This window comes from Peromyscus leucopus, chromosome 6 (assembly GCF_004664715.2).
Source record: "Peromyscus leucopus breed LL Stock chromosome 6, UCI_PerLeu_2.1, whole genome shotgun sequence".
NCBI classification, from domain to species: Eukaryota; Metazoa; Chordata; class Mammalia; order Rodentia; family Cricetidae; genus Peromyscus; species Peromyscus leucopus.
Window position 1 is genome coordinate 37,978,946 of NC_051068.1, and position 17,664 is coordinate 37,996,609.

The 17,664-nt window shown below is 39.5% G+C and overlaps 1 protein-coding gene across 2 annotated transcripts in view; it reads left to right on the forward strand.

Moving 5' to 3' along the window:
- Eif2a (eukaryotic translation initiation factor 2A) overlaps positions 1-16,915 on the forward strand; it is a 30,325-nt gene extending 13,410 nt beyond the window's left edge. The window contains exons 4-14 of one of the 2 annotated variants that reach the window (XM_028882165.1): positions 4,402-4,520; positions 6,626-6,725; positions 7,448-7,530; positions 8,231-8,304; positions 8,436-8,580; positions 8,744-8,860; positions 10,495-11,066; positions 13,527-13,640; positions 14,442-14,558; positions 15,665-15,730; positions 16,546-16,915. In XM_028882165.1, the coding sequence (XP_028737998.1) occupies positions 4,402-4,520; positions 6,626-6,725; positions 7,448-7,530; positions 8,231-8,304; positions 8,436-8,580; positions 8,744-8,860; positions 10,495-11,066; positions 13,527-13,640; positions 14,442-14,558; positions 15,665-15,730; positions 16,546-16,611 (1,573 nt within the window). In that variant the 3' untranslated portion in view covers positions 16,612-16,915. The remainder of the gene's footprint in view (positions 1-4,401; positions 4,521-6,625; positions 6,726-7,447; positions 7,531-8,230; positions 8,305-8,435; positions 8,581-8,743; positions 8,861-10,494; positions 11,067-13,526; positions 13,641-14,441; positions 14,559-15,664; positions 15,731-16,545) is intronic. The other variant, XM_028882167.1, reaches the window with a different exon arrangement.
- Positions 16,916-17,664: the final 749 nt, after the last annotated feature.

The window sequence follows — 17,664 nt, forward strand, 5'->3', positions numbered from 1 at the left end:
AAATAGTGTTCTAAGTTATTGGTTAGGGTTTCTTAAATTCACATTTAGAAAATAATAATTTTTTTTTTTTTTTTTTTTTTTTTTTGGTTTTTCGAGACAGGTTTCTCTGTGTAGCTTTGCGCCTTTCCTGGACTCACTTGTAGTCCAGCTGGCCTCGAACTCACAAGATCCGCTGCTCTGCCTCCCAAGTGCTGGGATTAAAGGCGTGCGCCACCACCGCCCGGCAAATTATTTTTTGCTTGTTTACTTTAGACTTACTTTGTATTTTTGCTGTCAAACCAGTAACTAAGATAATACTATTAATTTTATTTTGTATGAAAGTATAGAAAGAATGATTAATATAACTTATATTATGTAAACTATCAGATTACAAAATTGGTCTTTTAAGAAAATAATTATTTTCATTAAATGATCATGATTTCCTAAAAGCAGTTCTTTCTAATTTTCTAAAGTCACTACATTATTTCACAGATCAAGAAAATGTCCAAATATCTGTACTTATTTTTCTTTTGTTTTCAAGCATATACTGTTAGGCTTTTCAAAAAAGAGAAAAATAATGCATTAGTCTGAAAATAATGAATTTAAAGGTTCTTTATAGTGGTAATATATTTTAAAATTTTCTGAAAGTTAGATAAAATGTGATCTTTTTTAAAAATTAACTATTAAAGACTGTTAAATTAGTTGATTTGCTTTTTAGGGTATTGACTAATCAATAAAATCCTTGCAAATCATTAACAATATAAGCACATTGAATCTTAGACACAATGTTAAAGTTTTTATTTTGTTTTTGAGACAGGATCTCTCTACATAGCCCTGACTGTCCTCACATTCACTATGTAAATCAGGCTGGCCTGGAACTAACAGAGATGTGCCTGCCTCTGCCTTCTGAGTGCTAGGATAAAAGTTGTGCGCTGCCATGGCCCAGCTTTTTAAATCTTTTTTATATATCCCTGTATGCTGTTTTAGATAGTACCATCATTTTAATAGGTATTTTTATATCAGATGCTAACCTTTATTTTCTTAAAATGATGTGATTATAAAGTAGTACATATTGTTCCAGGGCAAGGCAATCAGATATGGGTATCAATTGATTGTGGTCTTGGTCAATTTGTAGTTATCTAATCAGAAACTATAACAGATCTTTCCTTAAATAGGATTTTTTCAAATTTTATTAAACTAGGAATAACTATTGAATATCACCAACAGCAAAAACAAGCAAGACAATCCAACACCCGACCACCCACACAACCTCCAAAAACCAAACACACCACCACAAACACCACCTCCCAGGCTCCGCCCCACCAACCCCACACCCCCATCCAAAGCCCACACCCACCAACCCTCACAACACCCCCCCAGCCACCCCCCCCACCCACACCCCCCAGCTCCCATCAACCCCCACCAGCCAACCCCACCCACCACTCCCAATCCAAGCCAACCACCCAAACACTCACACACAACAACACACCCCACACCGCCACCACACCACCACAGCCACCCGCAACATCCCGGCCCGCCAACTCAACAACCCCAATCACCTCACCCACCCCACCCCCAATCCCAACACCGGCACCAGCCCCCACAGACCACACAAAACAACCCCACCCACCCCCCCACCCACCCACCCCCCCACCACTCCAACCACAACCCCCCCACCAGAATCAACCCCCCACCACCGAAGCAACACAACCCACCCCACAGCCCAACCCCAACAACACCCACCATCACCCCCACCCCACCTCACCACCACCCCACCCCCCCCACCCCCCAACCCCACCCCAACCCCAACCACAACCAGCAAACACACCCCAATCCCAAAACACCGCTCACACCCACCCCACCACACCCACACACCACACCCACCACCAACTCACTCACAGGATACACCCCAACCCACCACCCCCACACCAACCCAGCCCACCCACACCCCAGCGCCACCAACCACCCAACACCCAAGCACCTCCCCACTCAAACCCAATCACCACCCCACCACCCTCGTCAGTCCAACCCCAAACAAACCACACCCACAAACCACCCACACCACAAACAACCCCAAACAGACCACCCTCACAATCCATCACGCCCAGCCCACAACCCCACGATCCCCCCCCACCAACAGCCAAACCAACCCAGTCCCCCCCTCCCTCCCACGCCCACCCCACACCAAACCCCACAACAACAATCACCACCACAACTCAACACCCCCCACGAATCCACCCCCCATCCCGAGAACCAACACCCCACCCTACCACCACACACCAGCCCATCACCCCCCCCACACCACCACACATCACCACCCCACTCAAACCCCGCAACACCAACCGCCCCACCCAACCCCACCCATTCAACAAACCCACCCACCGACTAAAACAATCCACATCCCCCAGCCATCCCCACATACCACCACCACTCTAATCCCATTCCTATCATCCGATGCCACCGCCACCCCATTTCACCCCATCCCACACAAACCACCACCCCCACCCCAACACTCACCACCAACCAACACCCCATCAATCAAAACCACACATCACCCACACCACCACCCACACCCCAACCCACAACCACCACAAAGTCAGCACAAACCGACCATCAACCCACACCTCCAAACACACAACCAACCCCGCGCCAACTCCACACACCAACACCCCCCCCCACCACACACACCCCCACCACACCCCACCCCCACATCAACAACAGGGGCGAGGGGCGGGTGATCGCTCATTTTCAGATGTGTTGTTTATTGTTTATAATTTGCAAAGAATCATTGTGTGTGGTGGATGCATGTGCATGTGTGTTTGTTTAAGTGTGCAATATACTCTCATTCTTACTGGTTTCTGCTTATCCTAACCATAGTATCCTCCTCAGACATGAGCAGAATAAAGTTTATTGCAGCAATTTCTTGAAAAACAATATATATGTGTGTGTATATATATATATATATATATATATATTCCATCTTATATGTATGTATGTATTAACCCTAAAAAGATTAATTGTGGGTGTACCTAAACCTGTGGCCAACAGGCCAAATACCTCCCAGAATACCCTTCAATGCATTCCAGCATAGTTATAGACACAACATCATGCTGTATTGTCTAAAGGTTGGGCAATCTCCAACTCTTTTTTTTTTGAGACGGTGTCTCTGCATAGCTCTGGCTGTTCTGTAATTCATTATGTAGATCAGTCTGACTGTGAACTCACAGAGATCTGCTTACCTCTGCCTTCTGAGTGCTGGGATTGAAGGCATATGCCACTATGCCCAGCTCAATTTTTATTTAAATGAAGTATGTATTTATTTATTTACATGTATATGGGTTATATGGGTGTTTTGCTTGCATGTGTGTCTGTGCACCATGTGTGTAGTGCCCATGGAAGCCAGAAGAGGCTTTAGACCTAGGACTGGAGTTCCAGGTGGTTGTGAGCCATTGTGTGAGTGCTGGGACTCCAACAAGGGTCCTCGAGAAGAGCAGCCACTGCTTTTAACCTCTGAGCCATCTCTGCAGCCCCACCCTGGGACTTCAGTATGTCAGGACAAGCTAACTTCCAAAACTTGGCTGAAGCATTTATCAGTAGTATACTGATCAGATCAACTCATTTGATTTTTTTTTTTTAAGTCTAAATGTATTTGTTTATAAAATAGAGATGATGACGCTTGTAAGGATTCAAATGAGAGATTTTTTTTTTTTTTTTTTTTGGTTTTTCGAGACAGGGTTTCTCTGTGTAGTTTTGCGCCTCTCCTGGAACTCACTTGGTAGCCCAGGTTGGCCTCGAACTCACAGAGATCCGCCTGGCTCTGCCTCCCAAGTGCTGGGATTAAAGGCGTGCGCCACCACCGCCCGGCTCAAATGAGAGATTTACAGAAAGTGGTGAGGCCACTGCATGGGATTATGTAGGAAGTATCCAATATGGAACTACTTGAATTCCATGATCACTGCTATTTTGTTATTATTGTAACACAGTAATTCTTGATAGGCCTGTGTGTTAGACACCTCTTGAGATCTTCATAAACATGCTTACTGATTTCCCCAACTATTACAGTTTCTATTGACTCAAATGTAACAAGTGTGCTTCAGCATTCTGCCTCGTGCCTGCCTTCCCTTTGACTTGATGACCCCCAGCCTCCCTGCAGCCTAGCTGTGCGCTCACTCAGTTGGTCATAGCACTTCTGGTCCTTGCTGCTAATTCTGTACTATTTCTCAATACTTTTTGTTAAAATTTACATTTTTTTTTTTTAAAGTTAAAGTGTTTCCTTGGTGTTTTTTGAAACTCTGAAAAGTAGCTTTTATAAAAAGTGAATGATTTAGAGTGTTTTATATTTGAAAAAAGGCATGAATGTTTTGGTTAGTGCTGGCTGTTATAAAATGGTATTTTTGCTGAAGTAATTTCTTTTAAAACCAGAGTAAATATAATCAATGTCACTAACAAGGGACTACTGCACTCCTTCGACCTCCCAAAAGCAGTTTGCCTTGAATTCTCGCCAAATAACACTGTCCTGGCAGCGTGGCAGCCTTACACTAGTAAGTATTTCCCTGTAAAAATATTCTAGCAGGACCAGTTACATTTGGTGGGGAAAACTAAGTCGATAACCTGTAAGATGGTAATTTTAGGTCAAGCAGACACCCCCACCCCTCACCCCCACTATCTGCAGGGAATAGGGTCTTAGTGTATGACTGAGACTGCAAGTAAGCCACATCCTTTAAGTGGTCTCCATATCGAGTAGCCTGGGCTACTTGCACAAACTCTGTAGCCGTGGATGATCTTGAACTTCTGATCTACTGTCCACCTCCTGGATGGAGAGATTTCAGGTGTATACCACCATGTTCCATCCATGGGGTGCTGGAGACCAAACACAAGGTTTCATGTGTGCTAGACAAGTATTCTACCAACTGAGCTCCACCCACAGCCCCGGCCCTTTTCACCTGCACCAGGGACTGTGACTGTGCTGTGACTGTAGCTTGTAACTGTTAGCGTTCCACAGAAAAAGTAACCCAAAAATGTTGTTCATAATTTCATGGATAGAAGATTCATTCCCATTGCCAGTCCTAATGTCAGTAATCATGCAGCCTTTTCTTATATTAAATAAGAACTTTGACCTTTTCACTTTAAGGAAGCTCTTCGTAGCAAATTGCTAGCATCACTACTTTTGTGTTCCCACTCAATAAGTAAAATAAGGGTTACTTGCAAGCACTGTGTCCTCTGCCAGTAAATATAACAACCAAGGAGGCTACTGGGTGGGTAGAAGAATATGGGTGTAGTATGGATACAGTGGATACAAAGTTAATTAATGAGGCAGGTGGATCTCTGTGAGTTCAAGGTCAGTCAGCCTCCTCTACAAAGTGAGTTCTAGGATAGCCAGAGATACATAGTGAAACCTTTTCTCAAAATAAACAAATAAGTAAATAAACAAGCAAACAATAAACAATGGGATGGCTCAAGATTTCATCACTTAAGACAGTATGCAATTTAAAATTAATGAGTTATTTCTGGGATTTTACTTTTAATATTTTTGAGTCATGGTTGACTGTTAATGACATACTTCAGGAAGTAAAGTGAAAATGTAATTTATGAGATAAAGGAGAAGAAAAACTGCAAAAGGAAATTTAGAAAATAAATAACTGTTGGCTAGAAGCAATCTCTAAAGGTCTGGAATAATAATGATTTAGTCAACATTTAAAGTAATCACTATAAGCAAAAGACGGTATAATAGATATAGTATCAAACAAGCATTTGTTATGACAGAGTGTGTAGTCTACATGTTTGTGATTCCAGTACTTTTAGGAGGTTGAAACAGGAAGATTGTGAGTTGGAGAGACCTTGTCCCCAAAACAAAAAAGGATAGGAAACAGTGCCCTATTTTGATACATTTAAAGCCATCTAATGGTAATGATATATGAACTTTTATCTAGCTATGCTTTATCCATACAAACATAAGAAAGTGGTATAAAGGCTATTTTAAGAATATTTTATTTGGGGCTGGGATGTAACTCAGTTAGTAGAGTACTTGCCAGCATTCCTAAGGCCTGGGTTTGATCCCCATACTACATAAACTGGATGAGGTATCTTCATACCTGTAATTCCAGTACTCACAATCAGAAGTTCAAGGTCACTCTCAGCTACACAAGAATTTGAGGTCAGTCTAGGATATGTATGACCCTGTCTCATTAAAAAAAAAAAAGGTGGGAAAACATTCTCTAACAATGACAATCTTTTTAAATAAATAAATGATAATAGTTAGTTGTTGGATTATAAACCTCAGGGTTTTATTCTTCCAAGAAAGACTTGGACTCTAATGAATCTTGTTTTTCCAAGTAAATTGAAGGGAAGTTAAGAATCATAAGTGATGGGCACAAAACCTTCATGACTTAATCCCTTTAACAGTAATATATGCCAGATTTAGTAAGAAATCCCTCAAGTATTCTTTATCATTTCAGAGATGGACTTTAACTCAAACAACTATCATGTCATGGTTTTAGTAACGAATGATTAGCTTCATAATTAAAGACAGGAAAGTTGATTTTAAGCAATATTTTATTTAATATTCTTAATCTTATTCTAAGATTTTTGTGAGAATGAAATCTTAGAAGTGTTAGAAGCAATCACTATAAAAATATTTTTATTGCAGCTTCTAAAGATGGCACAGCTGGGGTACCCAACCTACAGCTTTATGACGTGAAAACTGGAGCATGTTTGAAATCTTTCATACAGAAAAAAATGCAAAACTGGTAAATAAATGCTTTAAAGTGCTATTTTTTAAAAATTTAGATTTATTTTAAGACTGTTTTGCCTGCATGTATGTGTGTGCACCTTATGTATGCCTACTGGCCTTGGAGGTCAGAAGCATCAGATCTTCTGGAATTAGAGTTACAGATAATTATGAACTATCAGATGGGTGCTAGGAAATGAGCCCTGGTCATCTGCAAGAACAAGTGCTCTTAAAAGTTGAGCCACCTCTCCAGTCTGGAAAGTGATATTTTCACAGTCTTGCTAATGTCATTGTATATCTTTGTTCCTCTAGTATTGACTTTGAAAATAAATTATTCTAAAATCCTGGTATTTACGGGGTTTTAAGTATATAGGAGTATATTATAGTAAAATATTATCTCTTAGTTTTTAAAGAAAGGATCTCTCTCTCTCTCTCTCTCTCTCTCTCTCTCTCTCTATCTCTATATATATATATATATATATATATATATATATACATATATATATAGTTTTTTTTTTGTTTTCCAAGACAGGGTTTCTCTGTGTAGCTTTGTGCCTTTCCTGGATCTCACTCTGTAGACCAGGCTGGCCTCAAACTCACAAAGATCTGCCCAGTGGAACAATATATTTTTAATGCTACATCATTTAATAAGACTATTAGTACTGTTGGTAGCAGAAGTAATGTTAGTGTTTTATCTTAAACAGCATCAGTGCTTTGACATGGTTTTACTTTTTCCCATAGGTGTCCTTCCTGGTCAGATGATGAAATTATTTGTGCACGGAATGTTAACAATGAAGTTCACTTCTTTGAAAACAACAATTTTAGTATGGAAAGACTAAATAACTTTATTATTTACTTTAAATACAGTTTTCAAAGGTTTTTTGTTTGTCTTCAGTGCTAAGAATCTATCCTAGGGCTTTCACACATGCTAGCCAAGTGCTCAACCACAAGCTAGCCCTAATCTAGATATAGAATTTTCTTTTCCTCAGTGGTATTATAGGGTCAGGGCCATCATAAATATTATTGGATGTATTTATCTCATTAACTAGGGTAGCACTATTACTTATTAACATGGATTCTCCATGCTTAGGATAGTAATCAGTATCAGCTATATTATTATTTATCATATAGAATTTCTATATTCACGTTTGACATTAGCAAGTGAGGACAATCTTTACCATCTAATGGAGTCTATGAATTGTTTAATATAAAAATTGACATTTATTGGAGCATATACCATGTACTTGGCCTGTGTTCTTAAAATCAATCCCTGGGAAGTAGGTAGTAAAATTAGCATCATCTTATACTTGCCCAAGTCTACACCCCCAGTAAATGGGTTAATGGAGTTCAAGCCGAGTTCTGTCTGGCTCTCACCCATGCCTTTTCTACAGGATTGCTCTGCCTCATCTACATGAAACTACAACGAACAGTTTGTAGTTACAGTAGCCTTTTATAATGAATTCAGAGTTTGATGTGTTTTTGTTAACTTATTATCAATCTCTAATCCATTTCCTCTCATTTTAGACACAATAGCAAATAAATTACATTTGCAAAAAGTTAATGACTTTAATTTATCACCTGGAAGCCAACCTTATAAGGTAATTCCTGTTTTTATTTATTTATGTAGAACTTAAGTCTTTTCTCTTTTTTTAAAAGTAATTCTAAAAACATCCATCTCAGTTTTTATGTTTCTAAGAGTTAAGTACTGATTTATGCATGTGTATCTTAGGTGGCAGTCTATGTCCCAGGAAGTAAAGGTGCACCTTCATTTGTTAGATTATATCAGTACCCCAACTTTGCTGGACCTCAGGCAGCACTGGCCAATAAAAGCTTTTTTAAAGCTGATAAGGTTACAATGCTGTGGAATAAAAAAGGTACGGTGAATAATTTTCATTTTTGTTATCAAATATTAATTTTGACATTCATATATATATATATATATATATATATATATATATATATATATATATAAAGCAGTCTATAGATGATTTTTAACTTGTATTTTGAATCTAATTGAATACTGTTTCACTGTTATAGCTACTGCTGTGCTGGTAATAGCTAGTACAGATGTAGACAAGACAGGAGCTTCCTACTATGGAGAACAAACGCTGCATTACATTGCAACAAATGGAGAAAGTGCTGTAGTACAATTGCGTGAGTACACCTTAACCGTTTCTCTGTGGCTAAAATCAGTGACAGTGAAAGACACGCACATGCACACGCACATGCACGTGCACGCACACGCCACAAAGGTAATACAAACTAAATTCTTTTTTGTTTGTTTTTTGTTTTTTGAGACAGGGTTTCTCTGTGTAACAGCCGGCTGTGCTGTTCTGGAACTCACTCTGTAGATCAGGCTGGACTCAAACTCACAGAGAGATCCTCCTGCCTCTGCCTCCCAAGTGCTGGGATTAAAGGTGTGCACCACCATGCCTGGCATAGTCTAAATTCTTAATCAAGTGAGTAAAACCAAATACCATGATAACATTTCTGATAAAATTCCTCTTCATGAGAAACTTGAAGTCATCCTCAAGCAAGCCTGACTTTGACAGACAGACAGTTTGCTATCGTGGTGCCAGCACCTGAGTCGGAGTAGACTCTCTGGGTGATGTGGTCTTCTATAGCAGCTCTCTGAGCACTTAACTAACACAGCAAGTAGATGTAGTAAGTTTAAAAATAGCTGCAGAAATGAGAATAAAGCCAGCAATGTTACCAGTTGAAAGGGTAAGCTTAAGCTTTCATCATTTTGCAAGATACCTAAATGCCTGTTCAATAACCGGAAAGAAAATGGGAATGGTACTAGAAAATTATTCTACCAGAAAACAAATGAATTAATTTTAATTATTAAAAGATAACAATAATTAAGTAAATGGAAATAAAACCAAGTCTTAAATTTAACCTAGTAGGTTGGAAAAAGTAAAAACTGTATAGTGTGAACGTGAGGGAGACCCATGCCATTAGATCCTGTTGATAGCATGGAAATTGGTGCAGCCGCTTCACAGAACACTGTGAAACACTGTGAGGGTGCATCACCAAGTTATTAACCTTAGAGCTGTGTTCTCACATGTTTGTCTGCACTTAGACTGGAGAAATGATCAGGGAGCTTTACAATGGATTACAGAGGCAGAGGACCAGGCAGGTTTTTATGTGATAATGTAGAAAAGTCTCCAAAATATGGTACTAAATGAAATGACAGAAAGACTAGAACTTTGTAATTTTTATGTATTTAGAGAAGATGCTTTATTTCAAGAAAATATTCTAAAAGGATATTCAAGAAATAAAATGGGTTACCTTGATACAGACACTTTTGTGGCGTGTGTTTTTATAGTTTCTATTTGTATAGCAATGTGCAGATGTTACTCTTTCAAAAACAAAAAACAAAAAACAAACTGTTGCTGGACATGGTAGTCTGCACCTGTAGTCTGTGTCCTAGCACTTTGGAGCTGGGAGGATCATCTGAATTCAGGAATTTGACTAGCCTGGACATCCTAGCAAAACCTCATTTAAAAAAATATCTTTTTTTAATTTCTAGTAATAAAATATTACTGTAAGTCTATAATTGGCTCCCATGAGCCCATATTGCTAATATGTTTAAAAGATAATAAAATTCTATAGGAGTTCTTAAATGTACGATTTTGTATTAATGCTCATAGTATATCACACAAAAATATTTAATTTTTGAAGTTTGAAAAAATGTTTGGCATGCTTATGAGTGTTATATCTATGTCTTGTGCTAATATTCATATATTTTTTTTACTGTTGATTTGTATCTTATATTCTTTTTTTAGCAAAAAATGGCCCAATTTATGATGTAGTTTGGAATTCAAGCTCTACTGAGTTTTGTGCTGTTTATGGTTTTATGCCTGCGAAAGCGACAGTTTTCAACCTGAAATGTGATCCTGTGTTTGACTTTGGGACTGGTCCTCGCAATGCAGCCTACTATAGCCCTCATGGACATATATTAGTACTGGCTGGATTTGGAAATCTTCGGGGACAAATGGAAGTATGGGATGTTAAAAACTACAAACTGATTTCTAAACCAGTGGCTTCCGATTCTACGTATTTTGCCTGGTGCCCAGATGGTGAGCATATTTTAACAGCCACATGTGCTCCCAGGTTACGTGTTAATAATGGGTATAAGATTTGGCATTATACTGGCTCTCTCTTGCATAAGTATGATGTGCCATCAAATGGAGAATTATGGCAGGTTTCTTGGCAGCCATTTTTGGATGGAGTATTTCCAGCAAAAACAATCAAGTACCAAGCAGTTCCAAGTGAAGTACCTATTGAGGAACCTAAAGTTGCAACAGCTTATAGACCTCCAGCCTTAAGAAATAAACCTGTCACCAATTCCAAGCTGGTAAGTAATAGCACACAGGAAAGTGATTTTGTGTGAAACTCTGCAGACCTTTTCCCCATGCTTGTGTTGTTTAGTACCTACTTAGAATATACTCCAGAGAGCTCTCCTAAGACCCACAGAAGATGAATATGCTGAGCAGCTCATATATTAAGCTGGCTAAAAAGTTAATTTAAGGGGGCTTACAGTTTAAAAACAATTTTTTTTTATTCTTGAATTTCACAGACATATGCAATGAAATATGATCAAATCTACTCTATCTCCCAGTCCAACTATCCTCATGTTCCTCTCCCAACTTCATGTCTTTTTTTAAAAATAACCTTCTAAGTCCATTTAGCACTGTCCATATGAGCATAGATATGGGGCCATCTATTGGCAAATGGCCGTGTCCTAATGATGGCCGTATCTTCAAAAGCAATGATTGTGCCTCCCCCAACAACAGTCACTTACCAGTAATTCTTCAGTAAGTGCTGTCTCCTAGAAATCGTCTGTCAAATCTATGTCAGAATTTGGCTGGCTTGGTCGTGTGCAGGTAAGCCCAGCTGCTATGAGTTCCTGAGTTCAATAACCGTCGTATCCTAACCAGAAGACAGCATTTTACTGCGCTCCTCCCCATCCTCCAGCTCTTACGTTCTTTGCAACTCCTCTTCTGTAATGTTGTCTGAGCTTTGGTGATGGGGTGGGCGTTGATACCTTCTCCTCTTTAGGGCTTTTTCAGCACTGACCAGTAATGAATCTCTCCCTTGACTTCTGCCCAGTGAAAAAGGAAGTTTCTCTAACCAGTGTTGAGAGCAGCTCAGGCCTAGGGGTATAAATATAAATGTTTAGAAGGCAATTTGACAACATGACTATTTAGCAAAATAATAATATCAGGACTTTGATCAGGATATGTAGTAGGAAGCATGAAATTCTCTTCTGTAGAACAAGCCTCAAATCCAGTCAGAAAGCAGTAACCATGTAACTGTTGCAATAGTAGGCACATCTTGCCTGGAAGATCAGTATTGTACCATGCAGGTTCCAATACTAGATAAGACCATTGATGTCTATTCTTCCCCCAGCAGTCTGTGTAACACTGTCTGGTACCATGAATGCTAGCCATCAGGGAAGATACTTCCTGGTCAGTTTAAGATAAATTTCTCTATGTCCTGCAGTCAAAGTGTGCAGTGCCTTCAGCAGTAAGGCCCTACCATGTATTTATGATGGGTGACTTCGGACAATGGCAATAGTCTGTTGTTTTGGATTCAGTTTCATTTCTGGGAAAGATAACTCAACATGCTACATTAGCTTTATAGGTCTAGGACTTACATTCAGATGCTAATTCGGTGAGGCTGATGATATAAGGTAATAGTGAGCAGGAGGAAATGGTGAGCAGCTAGCCATTCAGCTTTAATTGATTTTCCATAGGTGATCTTGGGTCCAATTTGCCAAAGTTATTGATTTTTCAAGACACAATGGATCTGAATACATATATGAAATTGTCTCAGTTTTTTAAATGCTGTCTTAGTTGGTGTTCTACTGCTGTGAAGATGACCATGGCAACTCTTAGAAAAGAAAGCATTTCATTGGAGCTTGCTTACAGTTTCAGAGGTTTAGTCCATTATTATCATGTCAGGAAGCATGGCAGCATGCAGGCAGACATGGTCTTGGAGAAGTGGCATTTATTGTCCTCAGGCCATTAGTTCCTCACCTTTCCTGACTATGGGTTGGCATCACATATACTTTCAAACAGTATTTCAGAGCTCAGGAGAGCATTGCTCATGGTCTGAGTTTCTGTGATAGTATTAAGAATAAAGGACATCTGGGCATGAGCTACATGTTCTTGAGGTTATTAGAAAAGTGGAGGTGTACCCTAGCTGAAAAGTAGGAATGTTCCTTTTAAAAGGGGTGAATAAACTAGTAAGAAGGTACCCAGAGAATTAGGTAACACTTTCAAAGAATAAAACTTCTTGCTCCTGGCTTGCACAAAAAGAAAACAGTATCCTTCCTTCTGGACTAAAAAATTCTTAAAGCCTCTCAAATCCTATTGCGATAGTCCATTTCAACAGTGCTTAACCTTTCAACCTCAGACTCTGCCAGTACAGAGCTGCCATGTGATTCTTGTTGGGAAGAAAATAAATGAGGTCGCTGCTTCTTGATGGTGCTAATCACATCAAAAAGACCGCAGAGAAGCTGTTGTTACTCAGTTTCGTAAGAACTACATGTCTCTAGCGGTCCTGAGACAAATTTCATATTTCTGTAAACCAAAAGTGAATTTTGCATGGGCTTATGTAACTAGAAGATACATATCAGCTAGTAGAAAGGCCCTTATTTAACTCTTTTCTAGTAAGACATTTGAAATGTGCCTTGCCAATTGCTTAAATCTGATAGAATCATCCTATGCTAGTTAAAGAACATAATTTGCTATTGTGTGATTTTCAAACCTTGGACTCCATTTCAGAAGTACTTGTTTTACATTTTCCATAGCATGAAGAGGAACCTCCCCAGAATATGAAACCACATCCAGGAAGTGACAAACCATTATCAAAAACAGCCCTTAAAAATCAAAGGAAGCATGAAGCTAAAAAAGCTGCAAAACAGGTATTTGGAGTGCTGAGCTCTTCAAAATCAAGCCAAGAGCTGCTTGATTGTTAAACCCCTGATGTTTAACAATTCCATTCCTAAAGATGGGATTGTGATGTGAAAAAATGTAGTGGGGATTAGATGTAAATAGCCAGGTAGCTTTCTTTGTGTCTCTCTGTTCTGTGAATTAGTATCTATATCTATATGGTGGGTAACTGTGAATGCCTTTCACCACATTGGGGGGTACCTGGGATAATAAAGGTTTTTTTGTTGTTTGTTTTGTTTTTTCTTTTCTTTTCTTTCTTTTTTTTCCGTTCAGTTTTTTGAGACAGGGTTTCTCTGTATAACAACTCTGGCTGTCCTGGAATTCACTTTGGTAGACCAGGCTGACCTCAAGCTCACAGAGATCCGCCTGCCTCTGTCTCTCAAGTGCTGAGATTAAAGGTGTGCGCCACCACTGCCCGGCGGCAACAAACATCTTTACCTACTGAGCCCTCTCACTGGCCCAATAATGTTATTTCAAAAGGTGGAATTGCATTATATTCTTCTAAAATTTGAAGTTTTCCCCTTTCGCAGTGAGTATATACTCTATAGTTAGTAAACATATGCATTCAGGTTTGATCCCTGGGCTCACACAGTGGAAGGAAGGAACCAGCTCCTGCAGGCTGCCCTCTGACCACACGTATTGTGGTCAGCCTCCTCCATGTGTGTTCTAGCAATTGAACTCAGGTTGTCACCCTGGCAACAAGCATCCTTACCTACTCAGCTGTCTCACACACAGACAGAATAAATAGATGTTTCCACTTGTTTTTCCTTTAGGAAGCAAGAAGTGATTTGGCTCCTACTCCTGTCCCACAGAGTTCTCCACGGAATACTATCACCCAGTCTACTTCAGGTGATCCTGAAGTAGACAAAAAAATTAAGAATCTAAAGAAGGTGAGAGACTGAGTGAAAAATAGATATGTGCATCAGAAGGCTTGTACGTGAGAACTGCATAATTAAGAGGGGGACAGCGGGGCTTGGCAGGGACTGAAAGTCGGTGACAGTTCTCTCTATCGCTTTCTTTCCATAAAATAGTGTAACAGAGGAGTCCTCAGTTCAGTTCCATTCACAAATGCTTTGGTGACTGCAGCTGCTCATATTGTCAATTTTGAAGTTATAAGGAACGTTAGATACTGTAGTAAAGGCGCTTTTTATTGTTATCAATGCTGTGGACTGGAGATTGAACCCAGGGCTCATGCATGCTAAGCAAGTACTCCTCTCCTGAGCTACATCCCCAGCCCTGAAGACTTACCTCAGCTTAGCAGTAGCTCCCTTTGAGTTAGATAGGAACAAATAGTTTATTCCAGCTTTGAAAATGAACACACACACAGAAGGGAACTTATGGTGTGTGGGGGCAGCCCTGGGGGTGAGGGTTTTCCTGCCACAGTGAATGTTGGAATAGATGCTGAAATCTGTGTTGTACTTGTGAATCCACACCGGTACACTCACATCAGTTAAAGACTTGCTATGCAGACCTGACAATCCAAGTCTGAGCCCAGAACTCAGAGGTGAAAGGAGGAGAACAGACTCCAGAGTGTTCCTCTGCCTCCGAGTATGCTCCACAGCACACACCTACACACAGAATGAGTTAAAAACAAACAAACAAACAAACAAAAACTTAGAAAAACATATTTTGCCCAATCCCATGCTTTTAACATACAATTTTACATTTAACTTTAAAAATAATAAACTTATCCTAGTCTTTTTTTTTTTTTTTTTTTTTTTCTTGTTGTTTTTGTTTTTCAAGACAGGATTTCTCTGAATAACAGCCTGGCTGTCCTGGATCTCACTCTGTAGCCCAGGCTGTTCTCTAACTCACAGAAATCCACCTGCCTCTGCCTCCCGAGCGCTGGGATTAAAGGTGTGCACCACCACCACCTGACTTGTCCTAGCATTTTTACCAGACCGTCTTTGAACAAGTGTAGTATGGTTGTTGTTGATAAAATAATTTGCACTAGAAAATAACTTCTTCTTCCTTCTTCCCTGTATTTATTTCACAGAAACTAAAAGCAATAGAGCAGCTGAAAGAGCAGTCAGCCGCTGGGAAACAGCTAGAGAAAAATCAGGTAAGGGTTCACTTTCCATTTGGGTTCATAGCCATTAGCACCCCCCATCCCCCAGCTCACTCCCCAGCCCACCCCCAGGATTAGTATAAGCAGTCATTCAGTCAAGAAAAAAGCACAGAACTGAAAAACTTGTCTGGGAAACAGTTTGCAAAATTCTTTTTAATACTTTTTAAATTTCTTTTGAATATTCTTTTTTTTTCTTTTTTCTGTTTTTTAGATTTATTTTTATTTAGTAAGTATACAGTGTTCTGTCTGCATGTGTTCTTGCAAGCCAGAAGAGGGCACCAGATCTCATTACAAGTGGTTGTGAGCCACCATGCAGTTGCTGGGAATTGAACTCAGCAGTCAGTGCTCTTAACCACTGAGCCATCTCTCCAGCCTCCTCTTGAATACTCTTAAAGTTTTGTCTGTGATAGGAGAAGCTCAGCCCTAGGTCATGGTGAATGGGTCACAGTTCCTAAGTGGTATCCCAGTGCTGTCACTAGACACGTAATGACAGTTGTTAGGTAAGGAACAGGCTTCCTCCCATCTGCTGCACTGTCCCAGCTCCTCTTCCTCCCTCCCCGTGTTCTCAGCACTTTTCAGCACACGTAGATGCAGGAAATCTCACACTGGAAGGGACAGTCTGACAGCTCGCTGCATTGCACCTTGATTATAACAGGAACAAGTTAGAATTGCTTTCTAACCTCACTTTGCCAGTGGATTTGATAAAATGTAAGAATATTCCACCTCTAAATTTTGTCCTTCCTACTGTTAGGTTACAGATCCAATAATTATTTTCTATTTAATAACTTTAATGTTTGAAATGTTTGTAGTTGGAGAAAATTCAAAAAGAGAAAGCCCTTCTCCAGGAGCTTGAAGATTTGGAATTGGGAATTTGAAGATTCATAGAAAGCAAATTGTCGGCAGGAAACAGTATAAGCAAGTCTGTTAATCCACGGGGTTCGTGGAATCTCTACATCCCACCTTTAACATCAGTCTATATTTTTAACCATTATCTAAGGTTGCATATGTGTGATTATTTAATGATGTCTATTAAGTTGACTTTTACATCTGCATCCTGTATCATGTCAGTATGTGATAAAGAGAGATGATTTTTTTCAGATAAGCTTGACAAATGGACAGACATTTGTTTTTTAATAGGTAACAGTATTTCCTATATAAATAAAAACATTTTAAATTTTATTTTTGCCTTCAAATTAAGAAGTTCTTTATTACAAATTTATAGGATGTATTATTCTTACAACATAACTATGAAGTGGATGTTACTATAATGTCTGTTTTATAACTGAAGAAACTTAAGTCCAGAAAATTAAGAAATCTGTAGGGGCTAGAGAGATGGCTGCTCAGATAAGGACACTGGCTGTTCTTCCAGAGTATCCTGGTTTGAGTCCCAGCACCCACATGCAGCCATGTCTATAACTCCAGTTCCAGGGAATCTTTCACCTTCTCTGGCCTTCATAGGTACCAGGCATGCACAGGTATACATGCAAGTGGAACATCCATGCACTTAAAATAAAAATAAATACTTAAAAAAGAAAGAACCCTGCTAGTGTTGGGAAATGGAGTTGGAGGTGAGTAGTCTGTCTCCAGAGCCTCTGCACTAGGTTCCTGTGGAACACTGCTGGTGTCTGGAGGGCACTGGCTGTTGGTCGTCAACTGTGTCCACTTTTACTTTTATAAACACTGCCAAATTACTCTGATAATTTGTTCGTCCTCCAGTAAAGTTCTTTACTTCTATTGATGTTGACTATAATAAGGCCTTTGAATTTTTTGCCAAATTAAGAAAGCGAAATGCTTTTTTTGTTATTGATTACATCTGTTTCTTTTTATTAGGGATATGTTTGTGTGTTTTGGCAAATTTGTCAGTTGTTCATATTTTTAGAAAAAAAAAAGGATTGTTTTTCCTTTGAATATTTCTGTATGTGATTTTC